Below are 18,940 nucleotides of genomic sequence, written 5' to 3' on the forward strand. Positions count from 1 at the left end.
TCAATTACACTGCAGTATCTAACATGAATGAATAAATCAGCTACCTTTAGAAGTTTCTTTGTTGTTGTTTTTATTTGATTGCCAATAGAAAGGCTATGTAGGTGGTGAATCTATAAACTTGATTACATTGAAGAATTTAATACTCATCTGTTAGACACTGTATTCATTTTAAAGATAAATTGCAGAGATGACTTTATAATAATCTCCGTGTTTATTGTAAACACAACTCACAGAGTCCATTATATATGGAAGCTGCTTTTATACTAGAGGATATTGAAGGTAACAGTGAAGATAAAGCCATGACTCCTTCAGTTCAGTTCAGTTCAGTTGCTCAGTCATGTCCGACTCTTTGTGACCCCATGGACTGCAGCACATCAGGCTTCTCTGTCCATCACCAACTCCCGGAGCTTGCTCAAACTCATGTCCATCGAGTCACTGATGCCATCCAACCATCTCATCCTCTGTCATCCCCTTCTCCTCCTGCCTTCAGTCTTTCCGAGCATCAGGGTCTTTTCCAATGAGTCAGTTCTTCACATCAGGTGGCCAAAGTGTTGGCATTTCAGCTTCAGCATCAGTCCTTCCAATGAATATTCAGGACTGACTTCCTTTAGGATTGACTGGTTTGATTTCCTTGCAGCCCAAGGGACTCTCAAGAGTGTTCTCCAATACCACAATCCAAAAGCATTAATTCTTCGGCGCTCAGCTTCAAGTGCAAAGCATTCAAATACCTTGGCCATGTGAGATGATCAGGTAGAGAAATGCCTGCTCACCAGGTGGAAAGATTAGAATGGGAAACAATTTGACAAATGAAAGGAGGGCAGTTAGAAGCATTGGCTTCCTAGGATATTTCAGGCTCCAGCAATTGTCCGTTCAGAAAGAGAGGTAATTGTTGGAAAGCATAAAGACACAAAACAGCTAATCTGGAGAGATGATGCCAAGGATAAAGGAAAAAGATGCTGAGGGCAGACAGAAGAGAACCAAGCAAACTTTGGTGATTTCAGCCTGGTGAAGGACCATCCTTATCTTCAGTGATATCTTCTCCACATCATCCGACACGTAAATGAATAACATAGCTGATGAGTCTGGGTTTTGTTTGTTGGCAGTAATATGGCCCATTGCTTTTTACAGAATGCTCACCTAGTCACTTCAAGTGCCGCTCAGGACGGTGTGTTCTGGCTTCCAGAAGATGTGATGGCCAGGCTGACTGTGATGATGATAGTGATGAAGAAAACTGTGGTATGTATGTGAGATGGCACTTTTCTCAAACATACACTAGGATAAGGGGTTGTGTTAAGATATGTCCGTTGTTTACTGACAGTTTTAAGTAGGCAATGGCACCCCACTCCAGTACTCTTGCCTGGAAAATCCCATGGGTGGAGGAACCTGGTAGGCTGCAGTCCATGGGGTCGCTAAGAGTCGGACACGACTGAGCGACTTTACTTTCACTTTTCACTTTCATGCATTGGAGAAGGAAATGGCAACCCACTCCAGTGTTCTTGCCTGGAGAATCCCAAGGACAGGGGAGCCTGGTGGGCTGCCGTCTATGGGGTCACACACAGTCGGACATGACTGAAGGGACTTAGCAGTAGCAGCAGCAGGACTGAACGTTAAGACATTTACTTCTTAAATTATCAAACAGCAAGACATGAGTTATAAGTGTTTTTCCTGTTAATTCCATTGATTTTCCCTAAATTACACTTCTGTATATAACCTTGATGACATACTGCAAACCCTCAGTAAAATGAGAAGCTCTTCACAAATGTAAGAGATTATTTTTATTGAGAGATTCTAAAGCAGTTGTCATCTGTTATAAGATCAGGATAATGCTGTCCTTACTTATAATTCCCATACTGTTAAACAGGCATCTAGATACACAAAGACAGACTGCAGGCTCCAAAGTTTAAGTTTAATTGGGATTAAATTTCATGCCCTCTATGATTTTTGTCTCTGCCCACAGAGGATAAAACTCTTCCTGGCATTTCTGCCTTAGAGTTCCAAAATCACCATGGCAAAGGCAGGAAATGCCAACGGCAATTTAAGTGGAGCTAATTCCCATTTTACTTCCCTGCTACCTTTGTACTTGGAACCTCAAAATGTATCAGGGAATTGAAAACAGACAATGCTCTTCACTAAGTAATATGCTGGAGTAAAGCAAAATGATTGAAGGGCTAGCCAAAGAATAGTTTGGTTATGACTCTTTAGGTTGTTCTGCTTTAAAAAACCTGACATTTTTTGCTATTGAAAACACATGAGGCAATGCATCTTTTGAAATCATTTTATTCTTTTGGCCTTTGAAGGATGAAATATTGCCTTGCTCCCCAAAATGAGTTTTCCATAGTAGACATTGCCCTTCTGGTCTAGACAAAATGTCACAAGCAATCAACTGAAATCCTATCAGCTATGATAAATATGGATAAGTGCATTTTCTAGAAAATCAGAGCTGTCAGAATGATGGTCCAATGACCAGGGGTAATTTTGTTAGGGAGGAACATACAGTTTTTTGTGAAGCTGCTGTTGCTTGCTTTGTTTGTGGTCTTTATATAAATAAATAAGTCAATACTCATTGACAATCCCCTATATAAATAACTCATTAAGAATCTATTGGATTTTCTTTTCACTAACTATGGGCTATGGTATTTTGAGGTGCAGCTTAAACTAAATTATCTTAGATTGTTCAAAGAGGTTACATGATATTCCATTGGGTGGCTAGATCGAAATTTGCAATAGGGGACTGATTATTTGAGAAATGCAAATGCTTAGTCTCAAAAAAAGACTTCGGAAGATTAAATGGTCTAAGGTCTAGAGTATATTTGGTGAAGAAGAAATTTAAAGCTCTGTTCATTACAAATGATCCTAAAATGTCAGATTTCTAGGTAAGCTATAAGTTTCTGTGCATACTCTAATCTCACAATTACAGGCTCACCAGAACTATCGAATAAATTACCTAATCTCTATAAAACACTCAAAATACTGATGATGTTATTGAGAGTTCTAGTTGAGGAAAGTTAAAAGTCGGTAGTAAATTAATATATTGAGGGTATTAATTGCCCCCAACAGTATTAGTTCATGAGAAATTAATTTCTCATCATATTTTTCAAAATGACTTATAATAAATATTTTATGTACAATCCCCTTCGGAACATATGCAGGGGTTTGAGTGGGCATGCCCCATGCTTTGGGAGAACACAGCACTTAAAGTCAAATGAGGAAGCAGAGGAAGGCCCAGCGCAGAGAGAACTCCTGGGAAACCATCCACTCCCGATTTTGCCTCCTTGCTCAGTTTGTCCCTTTGTTTCCATGGGCGTGGGCAGGCATGCCGTCTGGTAATACAAACGCCAGCTCCAGCAAAGCAGCATTTCACGCCATGCTTCAGGTCTTTCTGATTTACTCTGCCCATTGTGGTGTGGAGGGCACTTACATGCTTGGGCTTTACTGAATAATGTGACAATTAACTATTCACTTTCACATATCTGTAGCTCCTCCAGAACTTCTAACAACATAACTAGGTTTTCCCCTCAGAGCAATACTTCTTTAACTTAGTTGTAAAAGAATTGATGGGTTGGAAATTTACGCTGTTTCTTTGACACTTATGCAGCAGGAAAACATGGTGGTCAGAGCACGCCGTTTGTAAATACTTGTCAAATATACACATTAAGCATTTAGCAATGGGTAATGCTAAATTCTGAAGTAGCTCCTGCTCTTGTAAATTTTTGTTGAAGTTGCACTGCTTGTGTAATTGTTAATGTAAACAACATTTATATTGGAAATATTGGCATTATTAGAAATGTTTTCAGCAAGTGTTTGGAAGCATTATGTAAATATGAACACATCATTCCAGAATTGCTTCATGGGAGGGAAGCCTAAAGGGTAGGATTGGTTTGCAGAGTCAGTGCTGTTTCTTGTCTTAAAGTAATAATTTGTCATTAGTTGAACCTTTACTATGTAGATGAAGTTGGCTGTATGTCTAGCAAGTGGATTAAAGAGGCTTATTTTCATTCTAACCTTTCTTAAGCATTGATATCTAAGCTATGGAGATATAATCTGGGTGGAGAAATGAATAAGAGGGGCATAAAGGAATGGCAAGCTAAAGAAAGTAACAGCAAGATTATACTTCTGAGCTTTGCCTTTACATTATAGATTTGAACTTGAGCTTGTGAGACTGAGGTTAGCTTTTTTAGGTCTGTGTCCACAAGGAGGTAAGCTGCCGGCAGGAGTAAGGTGGTTCCTGGGCTGTGATGTGAGCAGCAGGTCCTCTCAATGGGGCAGTTAAATGAGAATAGAGTTCGAACAATTTTTCCACATCTACTGGAGAAATAAAACCCTTTGTTACATGAATACAGCTTCACAATTACTAATCGATCACTACTCTACATAAAAGGCATTCAGCATACAGGGAAAGATGGACAACAATACAAATGTGAGTGTCTTGAGGGACCTTCTGTTTATCTTCAAATGATTAAAAACCATTTCATTATCTATCTTTGATCTCCTCTTGGGTGATAAAATGTAATAAAACATTTTATTCTAACCTGAACTTCTTCTTGGAGTCAAAACCCCCTTAAAGAAATAGAATTTAATCTCTTTGTGACCCCATGAACCATAGCCCGCCAGGCTCCTCTGTCCATGGAATTCTCTAGGCAAGAATACTGGAGTGGATTGCTATTCCCTTCTCCAGGGGATCTTCCCAACCTAGGGATCAAACCTGGGTCTCCCCCACTGCAGGTTGATTCTTTACGGTCTGAGCCTGAGGGAAGCCCCAACACCCCCATAGCTGTGTTTAAAGCCTTTGGCTCTGATATTGGTGGGGTTTACAGCTTGACTTTAAAGGTTTTCCAAAAGACTTTTTTTTTTTTTTCTGTTGTAAGAAATACATAAATACTTTTAAGGAGTCCAAAGAAGAACTTAACTGTTATGTTTTTTAACACTGCAGAGAGCCAGTCTCCATGCCTCTGTGTCTCTTTGTTCCTTTGTGGTAGAAGAGACTAACTTCCTGCTCTGTGACTAGAAGGCAGATTGAGGGTCATTGTGTTCATCTCATGTTGCGTGTCTGCAAATGTACTTTCAGGATGAGACTTAGGCCTGATCTCTGATTAAATTAATTATTGCATATTAAGGAATAGATATTCTCCTTCCCTTTAGGGAGTTTTCTGCTTGTTAGCTCTTCGATGTCTCCTTTGGTATCTGGGACAGGCAGCCTGGAATGGCACTGCATGCTCTATGTACACCTAGTGTGTATTTAGTCCCTCAGTCACGCCTGACTCTCTTGTGACGTCATGGACTGTAGCCCACTAGACTCCTTTGTCCATGGAATTTTTCAGGCAAGAATACTGGAGTGGGTTGCCATTTCCTTCTCCTGGGATCTTCCTGACCTGACCCAGGGATCGAACCCAGGTCTCCTGCATTGCAGGGGATTCTTCATTGCTGAGCCACTAGGGAAGTCCATGTAGACCTAGAGTGCTAAGTTCCTTCAGTTGTGTCCACTTCTTTGTGACTCTATGCACTGTGGCCGCCAGGCTCCTCTGTTCATGGGATTCTCCTGACAAGAATACTGGAATGGGTTGCCATTTCCTTCTCTAGGGGGTCTTCGCAACCCAGGGATTGAACCTATGTCTCTTATGTCTCCTGCTTTGGCAGGCAGGCTCTTTACCACTAGTGCCATCTGAGAAGCCCATGTAGACCTAGACTTGGATTTAAATCCTGATTTAGCACTTGGAGGCTGTGTGACTTTTGACCAGTTACGTAACTTCTCTGGGCCTCAGCCTTCTCACCTGTAACATTTAGAGAAACCTTCCTTTATCCCTCACAGCTTGGAATGCTTATAGCAAGCCTTATTCAGTCCTCAGAAGGCAAAAACCAAGAGCCCACCTGGCATAGTGCTAGGAAATCCAGGAGGCATGTCCCCCCACCCCCAGGTCACCTCAGGGATCTCCCTTGAGGGAAGAAGTCTCGTCTAGCTTGGTCTCTGACCGAGCAGGTCTTATACATGGCAGAAGAGAGCAGGCTGGGTGAAGTCCCTGATTTACACAGTGAACAGGATATCAGGGTGGCACCTTGTCCTGGAGGAAGTGCCTGTTTGGATGGTGAATGTCTCCATCTCCAGGATGACACATGGAGGATGACCGCAATGCTACGATATAAAGCCCTGTCAGTTTCTTCAGGCTGCCTCTTCCCAGGGTGCTGGGCCAGCACATGTGGAGAGGATGGCATGAAGATGCCACCCCTAAAAGGGGGAGGTGACTCAGGAATTGGGAAGTCCACTGGGGTTTTCTGGTCAGAGACGAGAGCTCTATGATTTGTGCTGGTGTTGGTTGCCCCTGATGCTTAGGCCTGGAGTCTGGGGGAGGAGTGGGAGGCACGTCCTTTTGACCCGGCTGTTACCACAGGTACTATGGCTTTTGTTTGAGATTTGGGCTCCATAGTCAGGGGTCCCAGGCTCTGGAGGGGCCGTCATACCTGCCAGGCCTGAACCTCACTGTTCAGCTGCCGTGTTCCGCCCTGAGGTCACATCCATAGCCACTGGGACAGCTGCTGGCTGAAGATGGCTACATCCAGCCCAGTCCAGCCTCTACTAGCGCCAGGATGCAGAAGGGCCTTTCTTCCTTGCTCTCATGAGCAGCTCCTCCGTGGCAATACTTTTTTCTTTTCTTGTGGCAATACTTTTTATCTGATATACTGATCAAGTTAGCAGCCCTGATGAACAGACCTAATTACCTTATATTTGCATAACTGAGAGCTTCGTAAAGTACAAGAAGCATCTGTTTTAAGGTGGTTTGCTCTCTTCACCTATAATGACAACTTTCTAAAATTTTATTTATTTTTAATTGAAGGATAATTGCTTTACAGCATTGTGTTGGTTTCTGCCAACCATCAACATGAATCGACCATAGGTATACATACGTCCCCTCCCTCTTGAACATCTCTCCTACCTTCCTTGCCATCCCACACCTCTAGGTTGATACAGAGCCCCTGTTTGAGTTCCCTGAGTCATAAAGTAGATCCCATGGGCTATCTACTTTACATATGGTAATATATGTTTCTATGTTGCTCTCTCCATACATCTCACCCTCTCCTTCCTTACCCTGTCCTACTGTGTCCATAAGTCAGTTCCCTATGTCTGTGAATGACAACTTTTTTGATGGAGAGACAAGGTTCCCCAGTTCAAGTGGGATCTGCCCAAGACAGGGAAGCCAGCTTCACAGAATTTTTGTGAAAATGAGAATGAATAAGAACCCAGCAGAATGCTTAGCACACTTAGGTGATGAACCATTCTGGTTTGTCTGGTACTGCGAGCGGTTCCTTGGAAGTGGGGTAGATTGATGCTCAAACCTGCAAAGTCCCAGGAAAACTGGGATTAACTGCCACTTTAGCAACACACAGTGGGCACTGTGAGTGGTCATGGCCATGGACTCTGCGCAGGGGTGGCTGTTATCCTGACATCAACAATTATTTGATTTTATAACCTACAGCTGCATTAGACATCCCATCCTATCCGTATCTGTTTTTCATTTTTAATGGAGTTATACCCTCTTCCTTTTAAAGCATAATTACACCAAAAATGTCACTTTAAAGAGAGAATGGTTTCTTCACAAAATCACAGTATTGTCTTCCATGGGACTCATGTCCTGACCTTTTTTCATCCTAATTCATTTATGCTCATCATAACTCCACAGAAGAGGGCATTAGGCCGCACAAACTTTTATTAGAAAAGAGAATATACAGAAGGGAAATTACTGACCAGAGAGTACTCATTTCTCCCTTATAGCAACCCTTTGTAGCAGGTGTTATTATTCCTATTTTAGAGATATGGAAACAGAGGTTCAGAGACATTAAGAAACTTATCCAAGGTCACACAGCTAATGAGATTGAAGCTGGGGTTTAAATCCAGGTGTCTGCCTCTAAGCTCTGTTTCCTTTGCTCTTACCCCTGGCACGTGCTATGTATTCTCAACGAACAGACGGCTACAACTGAGGACTTGGACCTTCTTCCCAACTGGAGATTTCTCCATAAGGCTGCGTTTGGAGCAATTTATTTTCTCTAACTCTCAGTTTCCTCACTTAGGAAATGATGATTGTAATTCTGACATTGTGGTGTTAAGAACTAAAACTATTATCTAGAATGTGGATTTAGGGTGGATAATCAGTGTTAGTTCCTATTACTACCCTCAGTGAGGATGCAGATCTTCTAGACCAGTGGGTTGACTTGTGTGGTCTTTTCTCAGCTCATTCCACGTGTTCAGGTTCTTCTCTGTACTCTTGTGAATAGTCAGAAAGACTCATGCTGTTTTCTCTCATCATCTGCTAGCAAGTGGTGTCGTTTGTGATGACAGTCTCATTGTCAGAACATTCCAGATGACGTCTATATTCTCGGTTAGCTGAAAACTCCAAATAATATCCCCATGAGTTCTTAGAATAGATGTCCCTGGGCCTAAGACAATTCCGGATAGTTAGTGAAGGATTCTCACTATTTATTTCCTATACAATTCTGTGGTCAGATACTCTCCCAGGGTCCTATATGTTTGAATGATGAAGCACTTTATTTTAAAAATATTTTATTGTACTTTTCATTAACCGCCCCCCCACCTTTTTTCAGCCATACCGTGTGGCATGTGGGATCTTAGTTCCCTGAGCAGAGATAAAACCCATGCTCCTTGCAGTGTAAGTGCAGAGTCCTAACCACTGGACCACCAGGGAGGCCCTGAATGGTGCGACCATGCATGGTTGGTTGCTCAGCTGTGTCTGACTCTGCGTCCTGGCAGGCTCCTCTGTCCATGGGATTTCCCAGGCAAGAATACTAGTGTTGGTTGTCATTTCTTCCTCCAGAGGATCTTCGTGACCTAGGGATCAACCCACATCTCCTGCATTGCAGGTGGATTCTTTACCTGCTAAGCATCTGAAACACTTTAAACCTAACTTTTCCCGTAGTAAAAATCTCTCTTCTGTGAATTTATTTTGATAATTTTTCAATGAAAATTCTTTTTTAAAGCAGATTATTTTCCTATGAGGGACTCCAAGAAACTTGAGTCAATCATCCATGCCATTTCTCTGAATGATTTGTACCAGGTCTGATGAGAAATCGGAGAAGGCAATGGCACCCCACTCCAGTACTCTTGCCTGGAAAATCCCATGGACGGAGGAGCCTGGTGGGCTGCAGTCCATGGGGTCGCTGAGGGTCGGACACAACTGAGCGGCTTCACTTTCACTTTTCACTTTCATGCATTGGAGAAGGAAATGGCAGCCCACTCCAGTGTTCTTGCCTGGAGAATCCCAGGGACGGGGGAGCCTGATGGGCTGCTGTCTATGGGGTCGCACAGAGTCGGACACGACTGAAGTGACTTAGCAGCAGCAGCAGTAGCAGCTGATGAGAAATAGTGTCTTTAAAGACACTCCTTATTTTCACTGCTTGGTGTTTCATTCACTGTAAACTAAACTACCTTTTTCTAGGAACAAGAGATTTTTTGTTTCTTACATGAAATAAAGTTCCATTTAAAATTCATATGTGTTGGGCGTCTACTGAGGGCTAGCTGCCATTCTAGGCAGGGGAGTCAAGATGCTCGAAGATGAATATATGTGGTCTCTTCCTCCACACCCTCACAACATGGTGACAGTCATGGGTCCAACCTGAGTGGCAAGAACAATTAGACATTTGGCATGTTTTAGCGAACATATAAATTCACTATCTGTGAATCAAATGACATTTATTAAGTTCATTGCAAGAGCTTGTTATTTTATAGACAAATTACCATTCAAGCTTATAGTCTTTGTGTTTATTTCTCATACAATAGATAGTTTCTAATCTTAGATTTCTGGCTACATTACTGAGGGTAATGGCTTTCATACCTGGCTCATAAACTAGTTTTGTAGATATTTGGCATAGGAGTTGCCTCTTTGGCTAAAACACAGATGGCATTACCATTTGTTGATTGAAATTACATTTTAAGATAATATACATTTAGATCACTAGGTTTGGGCATATTTGCTTAAAAGTGTAGCTCATCGTTTTAGAGATGAGTTGTATGTGTTGGCAAATTGGCTCAGAAAGCAAAAGGAACAGCAAAAGATGAACGTTACTGTACAGTTGCTTTTTCATTTTTTTCCTGTTTGCCATATGTCACTTTTGATCTTCTCCTGGAAGAGATGTACTATGTATAATGCAATATGGAGATTACCAAGCATTTATACTTTCAAAATTACATTTTCCATGGTATACAGGAGTCAAAACTTGTTAAGAAGAAAGAAATCCTCCCTTTATATTGTCATTCTTTTTTTACTTTGTTTGATCAAAGCCATAGTTATTTCACCTTCACATCTATTGCAAATTACCTTTCCTTTTGTCTCCAGGGTGTAAGGAGAGAGATCTTTGGGAATGTCCATCCAGTAAACAATGTCTGAAGCACACAGTCATCTGTGATGGGTTTCCAGACTGCCCTGATAACATGGATGAAAAAAACTGCTGTAAGTACTTATTGGGCATTTGTCAATGTGACATTTTATTTTATTTTTATTTTTTTGACATTTTATTTTAAACATTAATTACCCCTCATTTTGGATAAGTGAGAAATTTGGAAATACATGTCAAAAGCTTTTTGTATTTTCAGACTTTTTGACTAAAACTTCACTTGGAAAAATATATGCCAAATACAATCAAATGTGTAAAACATATGCATGATGATATTGGTCTAGAAGCATCCTTAGGGAGAACCAATAAGAAAAGAAGGTGTCTCTTCCGGGCCACTTCTCTTCCAGGTTAGGACACGAAGCCTTGGATGGCAGGGTTTGGTCAGGAACCACCTTGTAAAGTACAACCTACAAAACCACAAGCCGAAACGCTGATTTGAGATGCCATGTTTGCTCCTGGGCTAATAACTGTACTCAGGAAAATACAATTGTAGTGAGAAAAATGCCATGTCTTATTTAAACGACTTAGGATTCTTTCCCTGGACAGGGGCTGGTGTGGAGGCCTGAATAAAAATCGGATTCCCTTAAGAAAGGAGAAAGAAAAGTAATAGATGTTAGATAGGCAATTAAGGAGTTTGGCTATAGTTTTTAAAAACCCAAGAGAAGATTAGTGTGTGACTCTGAGAGTCACTTAATACTAGAGATTAAAAAAGATAAAACTAACCATATATGTGGACAGAGCTGGGTTTCATCCTAGAGTGACTCCAGTCTGCTCATGCCCAGTGCTCAGCTCAAGCCACTTCAGAATTTAGTTCTGTGCTGTCATCTTTGGGATTTCTGCTGCTCTGGGTGCCACTTTTTCAATCCTGTGGTTAGAACTAGAGAGCTTAGTCACTGGAGATAGTAGAGCTGTTTAAATGCTTGCTGTTTGTGTGGGTGGACATCTCAGAAATGAGATCGTACCAGCTTTGCTCCTCTGTATTGACTCTTACTGGAAGGCCTCGGCCACCACATCTTTTCCTCCTTTGATGCACCTGTTGGCAAACCGTGAGATGCCTGTTAGTGAAAATCCCATCCATTCCTAAAATGTTTGTCTCCTCCCTTCTTGTTCCCCTACCAGCATTTTGCCAAGCTGATGAGCTAGAATGTGCAAACCACGAGTGTGTGTCACGTGACCGGTGGTGTGACGGTGAAGCCGACTGCGTAGACAGTTCCGATGAGTGGGACTGTGGTGAGCTGCTTGTTTCTGCCATCTGCTCTGACGCCTGGCAGCCATTTAAGTTAAATGAATCCTAACTGGTTTTATGGATCTTACTAACCAAGTTCATCTATACTACTTTACTACTGTAAAAGCAGTCAGCCGTGATTTGTAATGCCGTTTCCAACTCACAGAACACATCCCCCCAGGTTACTTCTCTATTGTGTGTCTTACATATGAAAATATTTGGGTTCAAATTTTTATGATCATATAACTTTCCATATGAATATAATTTTAAACTCTATCATCCCCCAACTTTAACATTTATCAATAGTTGGTCATTCTTATATCACTGACACTACCTGGAATAAGATATTAGCGTGGCCTTTCTGTCTGCCCTATATTCTTGCTCCAAATCCAGATGAGATTTCTGTCTATCTACTACCTTCCATGCACAGGACTTAAAGGCATCTCCCACTGGTGTTCCACTGTTGCAGTTTATAATCTTGAGTTTGGTTCTTTCTGTCGTCCTACACTTATCCCTCTTTCCATTCCCTTGGTCCTTATTTTGGCATCGTCTGGCCAAATCATAATTATGAAATGTATTGTCATTAATTGTGCAATGTTTCCATAAATGATCTGTGGTGTATGAAGTACAGAGGATTCTCTTTTATAAAAGAAGAATTAGCCCATATGCCACATTAATCCCAAATTAACATCACTCACACATTTACATTCTCAAAGACCTTCTTGAAAGGAAACAATTTGAATGATGTTACAACTAGCTCCTTCTTATGCAAATCATTGGATAAACTCATGGGAATGGGACTGCCTCTGGCCATCTTCTAACTCATAATAAAAAGTTGAGAATTGCCTGTCCATTTCCCTGAGTCTCTAGTTCTTGGAGGACAGACAACACATCTAACTCATTTTCTAGTCCTCTGCCACGTGGTGATCACTATGGTTTGCAGAGTGGAAAAATTCACCAAATAGTTTTTAGCTAAAAGAAATAAAAATAAATGTCTGCAAGTAAAATAAAGCCATGTTATCATGTGGTTTCATGAGAAGAGATGTTTTAAATTAGAGTGCCCCTCCTTTTTTTCCCCACTCAGTGACCCTCTCTGCAAACGTGAACTCCTCATTCCTGATGGCTCGCAGATCTGCCATGGAACACCACGTGTGTGCGGATGGCTGGCAGGAGACCCTGAGTCAGCTGGCCTGCAAGCAGATGGGTTTAGGGTAAGGTCAGTAGTTTGTAGCCCTGATGAATTTCTCAGAGGGCTTCATGGGACTTGGCAATAATGTCTTCCTTATGAATTCCGGGTGAGTTAGTGCTCTCACACCCAAAAAGCATAGGAAATGGATCAGGTGAGAGGGCTGTTTTTAATTACAGGCACCTGCTCTGAAGAGTGTGGGTTGAAAACCTACTTTAATAAAGCCTCTAAAAGTAAATGAAGTGATTGTATTTTAAGGACTTCTGAAATGAAATTCTTTTGTTATTTATAAAAGCATTAAGATGGTTTCTTCCGAGGAATCTGATGGAGAAATCTTGCAATGTTGCCCCAAGAGAGTATTGAAAATGCATTTTTAAGCAACACACATTTTTCAATAAGTTGAGAAATAGAACATGAAGTTGCTGGTATTTCAATTTACCCTATGTATTGCAGAAAATGTAAATCAGGAGTTCACCATTTTTGCTTGTTAGAATGAAAAGACAATCACTCTGGCTTTGATACACACACACTGAAATCAATACTTTGAAAGTGGGATTCTTGGTGTGTAAGGCTTTCTTTTCTAGTTCTGTTGGGATTGGAAAACAATAATTGAAAGGTCTTAGAATATATGTGTAAGTGTGTGTGTTTATACAATTAAACATATAAACACACATATTTTTTTCTTTTACTGATGATGAATGTGAGGTTTGGGGGAAATATAGAAATGATAGAAATAAAAAGTTATAAAATTCTAGAGTAAAAGACTGAGTTAATGTCATTTCCCAGTATTCCACTGAGCAAACTTGAAATATTTTACAATAATGAGCCATCTAATTATGGGGTAGCAACCTGCAGCACATTCTTGTTATCCCAGTTTGAAGAATTATGTAAATACTAGCATCTTCAGCCTATTCTTCCCATGTGAAGTCCTACATCTTTGGAAAATTGAGTAACTGTTGTAATAAGAGAGCTTTAAACTTTGCCAGAGTGGAAAAATTATATTTGTCAAGATCCATTAAACGGTACTTCATTTTCACAACTTCCTCATTGTGTCTAAATGAAAGGAGTTGTGATTGTGATCAGAGATAAATTAAATGCCTTTTGGAAGAGCGTTACTTTCCTCTCGCCAGACACAGGGTAATTTCTTAATATGGAAACCTGATTACATAATGACACAACTCCACTGAGAGTTCGAAGGGAAAGTTGGAACTACAAAGATTTTATAACCAGAAAATTCTCTTGATAAGCCACTCTGTTCTGTTGTAAACAGAAGGAATCATTTTTAAAATATTCTGCTTTATATTTCTCCTAATTTGGGGGATACTAAATTTAAATTTCTTATTGTGGAAAAAACACATGTCATAAAACTCACAATTTTAACCATTTTAAAGTGTACAATTCAGTGGCATTTAGTGTATTCATAATGTTGTGGAAACATCATCATTATCTGACTTCTTTCACTAAGCATAATGTTTTCATGCATCCATGTATCAGTGTTTTATTTCTGTTTATGGCTGAATAATATTCCATTGTGTGGATACACCATATTTAAAAAATTGCTTTATCTAGTTTTATTGTTGGTTGTGCTGCGTCTTTGTTGCTGCATGGACTTTCTCTATCTGTGGCAAGTGGGGGCTACTCTAGTTGCTGTGTGCAGGCTTCTCATTGCAGTGGTTTCTCTTGGTGCAGAGTATGGGCTCTAGGGCATGTGGACTTCAGTGGTTGCAGCATGCGGGCTCAGCGTCTGCAGCTCCTAGGTCTAGAGCACAGGCTCAGTAGTTGTGATGCATGGGCTTATTTGCTCCACAGCATGTGGGATCATCCTGGACCAGGGATAGAACCAGTGTCTCTTGCATTGGCAGGCAGATTCTTTACCACTGAGCCACCAGTGAAGCCCCTTATTTTAAATCTATTGATCCATTGATGAAGTATTCATTTTAGTGGTTTCTGGTTTTGGCTATTGTGTGTATATAGGAGTTTTAAAAAATCTCTTTACTCCATTGTTTCATTTCTTTAACATAGTGGGAAAATCTTTGCAATATCTTGGATATTTAAAATCTAGATAGACGTTTGGATTTTTTAAAAGATAACTGTATTTCATAGGAGGGATAGGAAAATTTGAGAGAGCACAGTATGGTTGAAAAACCATAATTGTTATATGCCTGAGTTAATGGGTAAGAAGTGATTCATCTTCCAAGGAAGTGAGTACAAAAGGTAATATTAGGTTTCTTTTTTAATATACTTTTGGATTGCCTTTGAATTTACTCTTCAGTGTACATGGGTGGCTCATGAATTGACAGATATCTAGAAAGTCAGGCTGGGGCAGGAATAAAGATCATTGGCAGGACAAGGCCAAATTCTTACCATGGGACTAGGATACTTAGGAAGCTGTGGTTACCACTATGCTTGGAGACCAGTTGCTGTGCTGCAAACTCACAGTTCTGCCACTGGTATTTCAAATTAACACTTAAGTAATCCTGCATCTTTGAGTCATTCCCTCCAGATCCAAAGTCCCTACTACTAAGGTCTCGTTGGCCATGACTAGTCACTGACCTATACTCCAGCTGTCAGAGAGAGGAGAGAGGAAAGAGCTGTCCTCCTTTAGCTTCTGGGGTGGAGTAGTCACTCTATGGACCTGCCTTGGTACTGCTGAACAGAGTGTGCATCCAAATCTTGAAGTGTAAAAAATAATCCCAACTAGTTCTATTCCATATCTTTCTCCTATTGTTTTTTGAGCATCTGCTTATGGACCTTGCACAGGAGTAGGCATTGTGTGGAGGATGCAAAGGTCAATAACATCATCAAAGAGCTTATAACATAATGGGGAAGACATATCAGTAAATAATCAGTTTTTAAAAGGAAAATCTTTTTGTCATCTGAGAAAGCTTCACTTATAGCGTGGCATTCCTATTAAAATTGTATAAGAAAAATATTCAACTCTAATATTACCTTGATAATATAATATAGATTCATTAAATCGTTCACTCATTCAGTAAACATTTATAGAGAAAAGCACTGTAGTATAGTATCCAAAACAAACATACCTTAAATCCAAAGAGATCATTCATCTACTTGAGGGGGTATATTTTGGAGCTAGTTTGTTAAAAATGCAGATCTACACCAAGTGACACGTTTTGCAGGGATTCTATTGAAATGCTTTCATGATAGAAGCAGTTGATTAAAAACACCTGCACTTAGAGTTTTCTCAGACCAAAATTATGCTTCCCATGTCTGACAGCAGAAATGCTAGACTCTCAACTAAATGCTTGTCCAAATGAGAGGACTCAGAGTTCTCTTCTGAAGCTGAAAGACATTTTACCTCCATCTGTAGGTATCTCTGGAGTTCACCCCAGCTGGAAGTATGATGGCTCTTTGATTGGATAAGGGTATAAATCAAGCCCCTAAATTCTCATGACAGTATATTGACTTTGCTACCTGCGTATCCAGTATCAAAAACATATGGACATTTATTTAATCAGCAATACAAATCAGAATTTAGACTGCCTCCTAATGCTTGCCAAATGTTCAGTTGAGACATCTGGTATTTGGGGAAGTTGGTCTAAAGAAATGTGATTCTTTGTGTCTCTTGGCCTCATCAGCTTATCTTTATAAAAGTTAGATCATCTGGAAATAGGCTATACTATTTTGGCAAAAATTCCTTTATAGAGTTAGTTGCAATTTGATTTTATGCCCTAATCCTTTAGAGTTGGTCAGTAGAAGAAACATCCTTCCAAAGAATGTTTCTGTGTCTTAGGCAAAACTGCAAAGACAGCATCTATTGTATTACCTAATAGCCCCTGATATAAGATTCACATCATAATTTTTCCTAATGTGTATTCCCAGGACAAAGTTTCTAACTTCAGAATTCATTTGTCATGTATGAACTGTTTAATCCAGGATGGTTTCCTTATTGATTGACTTCCATGAACCTCAAAGACAGATCCAGTCACCTGTAGTAATAAATCTAGCCCAGGATGCTGGGCCTGTACCTGTAAACTATGAAAAGGAAGCTCAAAGCCTTGTAGTTTTTTTTAAATTAAGATATAATTTAGATACCATAAAATTCACAGTTTAAGTGTACAATTCAGTTGTTTTTAGTATCTTCACAAGGTTATTGTAACCGTCATCACCAATTACAGAGTATTTTCGTCAAAATAGAAGCCCCATTTTCAATAGCAGTCAGTCCCCATTTCTTCTCCTCAGCCCCTGAAAAATACTGATTTACTTCCTGTATCTATGGACTTGCCTATTGTATACATTTCACATATAGAATCATGCAATATATGCTTTTTTTGTCTAGCTTCTTCAGCATAGCATAATCTCTTAAGATTCATCCATGTTGTATGTTGTATCAGTTTGTCAATCCTGTTTATGGCTGAATAGTAGTCTATTGAGTAGATAGAACCACCTTTTGATTATCCATTCATCAATTGGTGGCCATTTCGGTTGTTTCCACTTTTTGGCTCTTATGAATGATGTTACCATGAACAGTTATGTATAAGTTTTTGTGTGAACATATGTTTTCAATTCCCTTGGGTATATATCTTAAGACTAGAATTATTGGGTCAAGTGGTAACACTCTGTGTAACTTTTGAATAACTACAGAACTGTTTTCCAAAGGGGCCACACCATCTTATACTCCACCAACAATGCAGAAGAGTTCAAATTTCTCCATCTCCTCACCAACACTTTTTCATATCTTTGATTGTGAGTATTCAGTGTATTCAAAAATGATATTGTTCATTTTTTGATCTGGGTGGCCAAGAGAGTGAATGTATAGAGAGAAGATAAGAAGACCAAGAGCTGAGCCCTCACATTAAGAGGATCAGAGAAGAGAAGTAGCAAGCTAAAGGAGATGAGAAAGAATTACCAGTGGGGTGGGAGTATGTTGTATCCTGAAAACTGAGTGAGGAAAGTCTATAAAGGAAGAAGTGATGGTCAGTTCTATCAAATGCTGTTGAGAAGTAAAATAAGGACGGAAAATGACTATTAGTCAGCAACATGCATGTCATTGACATGAGCAGTTTCAATAGAGCAAGGGAGCAAAAGCCTGAGAGATAGTATGATAAGAAAAGAGAAACAAAAGACAGTAAGTATAGAACTTTTTTGAGCAATTTTGCCAAAAGGAGAAGCAAAGAAACATGGGCAGTGCGTGGTGAGGGAAATAGCATTAGGAGATCTTTGGTGCCTCTATTTCCCTGAAAGCTCTCACTGTTCCATGACTGAATTCTATTAAAGGCCTACCTGCTATAGTACAATCATGTCCAATTGCTATAGACTGAATGTTTATGTCCACTCTAAATTCCCAAGTGAAATCCTAACCCCAATGTGATGGTGATAAAAGGTGGGGCTTTGGAAGGTGATTAGTACATGAGGGTGGAGCCTTCAAGAACGGAATTAGTGCCCTTATATAAGAGATCTCAGAGAGTTCCCTCCAGCCTTCCATCATGTGATGACACAACAAGATGGCCATCTATGATTGAGGAAATGGGCCTTCAGTTCAGTTCAGTTGCTCAGTCATATCTGACTCTTTGCAACCCCATGGACTACAGCCTGCCAGGCTTCCCTGTCCTTCACTGTCTTCCGGAGTTTGCTCAAGCTTATGTCCATCACATTGGTGATGCCATCCAACCATCTCATCCTTTGTTCCCTTCTCCTGCCTTCAATCTTTTCCAGCATCAGAGACTTTTCAAATGAGTCAGTTCGTCACATCAGGTGGCCAAAGTATTGGAGTTTAAGCTTCAGCATCAGTCCTTCCAATGAATATTCAGGACTGATTTCCTTTAGGGTTGACTGGCTTGATCCTGCAGTCCAAGGGACTCTTGAGAGACAGAAATAAATTATTTTTGGTCAAAAGTCCTCTTTCTTTCCATTTTTTTTAAAACCAAATAAATTTAGATTGTTTTCCTCATCTGGTAGGCCTGCTATAAGCTAGATCATCTCTTTTTCTTCAAATTCATATCCTTTTACATTCTTCTTCTCTTTCCAGACTGGTCTTTTATCTGTGCTTTACAGGCACATTCCTTCCTGCTGCTGCCTCTGGGTCCACAGATGATTGTTTTTACATTTCCTATTCAAATTCTTCAGGGCCTTGCTCAAGCCTCATGACTTCTATGAAGCCTTTCTCATCCCCT

The 18,940-nt window shown here is 40.2% G+C and overlaps 1 protein-coding gene across 5 annotated transcripts in view; it reads left to right on the forward strand.

The window, feature by feature from the left end:
* CORIN (corin, serine peptidase) overlaps positions 1 to 18,940 on the forward strand; it is a 313,930-nt gene that overhangs the window by 240,748 nt on the left and 54,242 nt on the right. For all 5 annotated transcript variants that reach the window (XM_086405903.1, XM_086405908.1, XM_086405907.1 and 2 more), the window contains 4 exons: positions 1,129 to 1,236; positions 10,338 to 10,451; positions 11,515 to 11,625; positions 12,705 to 12,831. In XM_086405903.1, coding sequence (XP_086262029.1) covers positions 1,129 to 1,236; positions 10,338 to 10,451; positions 11,515 to 11,625; positions 12,705 to 12,831 — 460 coding nt within the window. The remainder of the gene's footprint in view (positions 1 to 1,128; positions 1,237 to 10,337; positions 10,452 to 11,514; positions 11,626 to 12,704; positions 12,832 to 18,940) is intronic.

Source organism: Bos grunniens, chromosome 6 (genome assembly GCF_055505025.1).
Source record: "Bos grunniens cultivar Pamir isolate PY7600 chromosome 6, Bosgru_T2T1.0, whole genome shotgun sequence".
NCBI classification, from domain to species: Eukaryota; Metazoa; Chordata; class Mammalia; order Artiodactyla; family Bovidae; genus Bos; species Bos grunniens.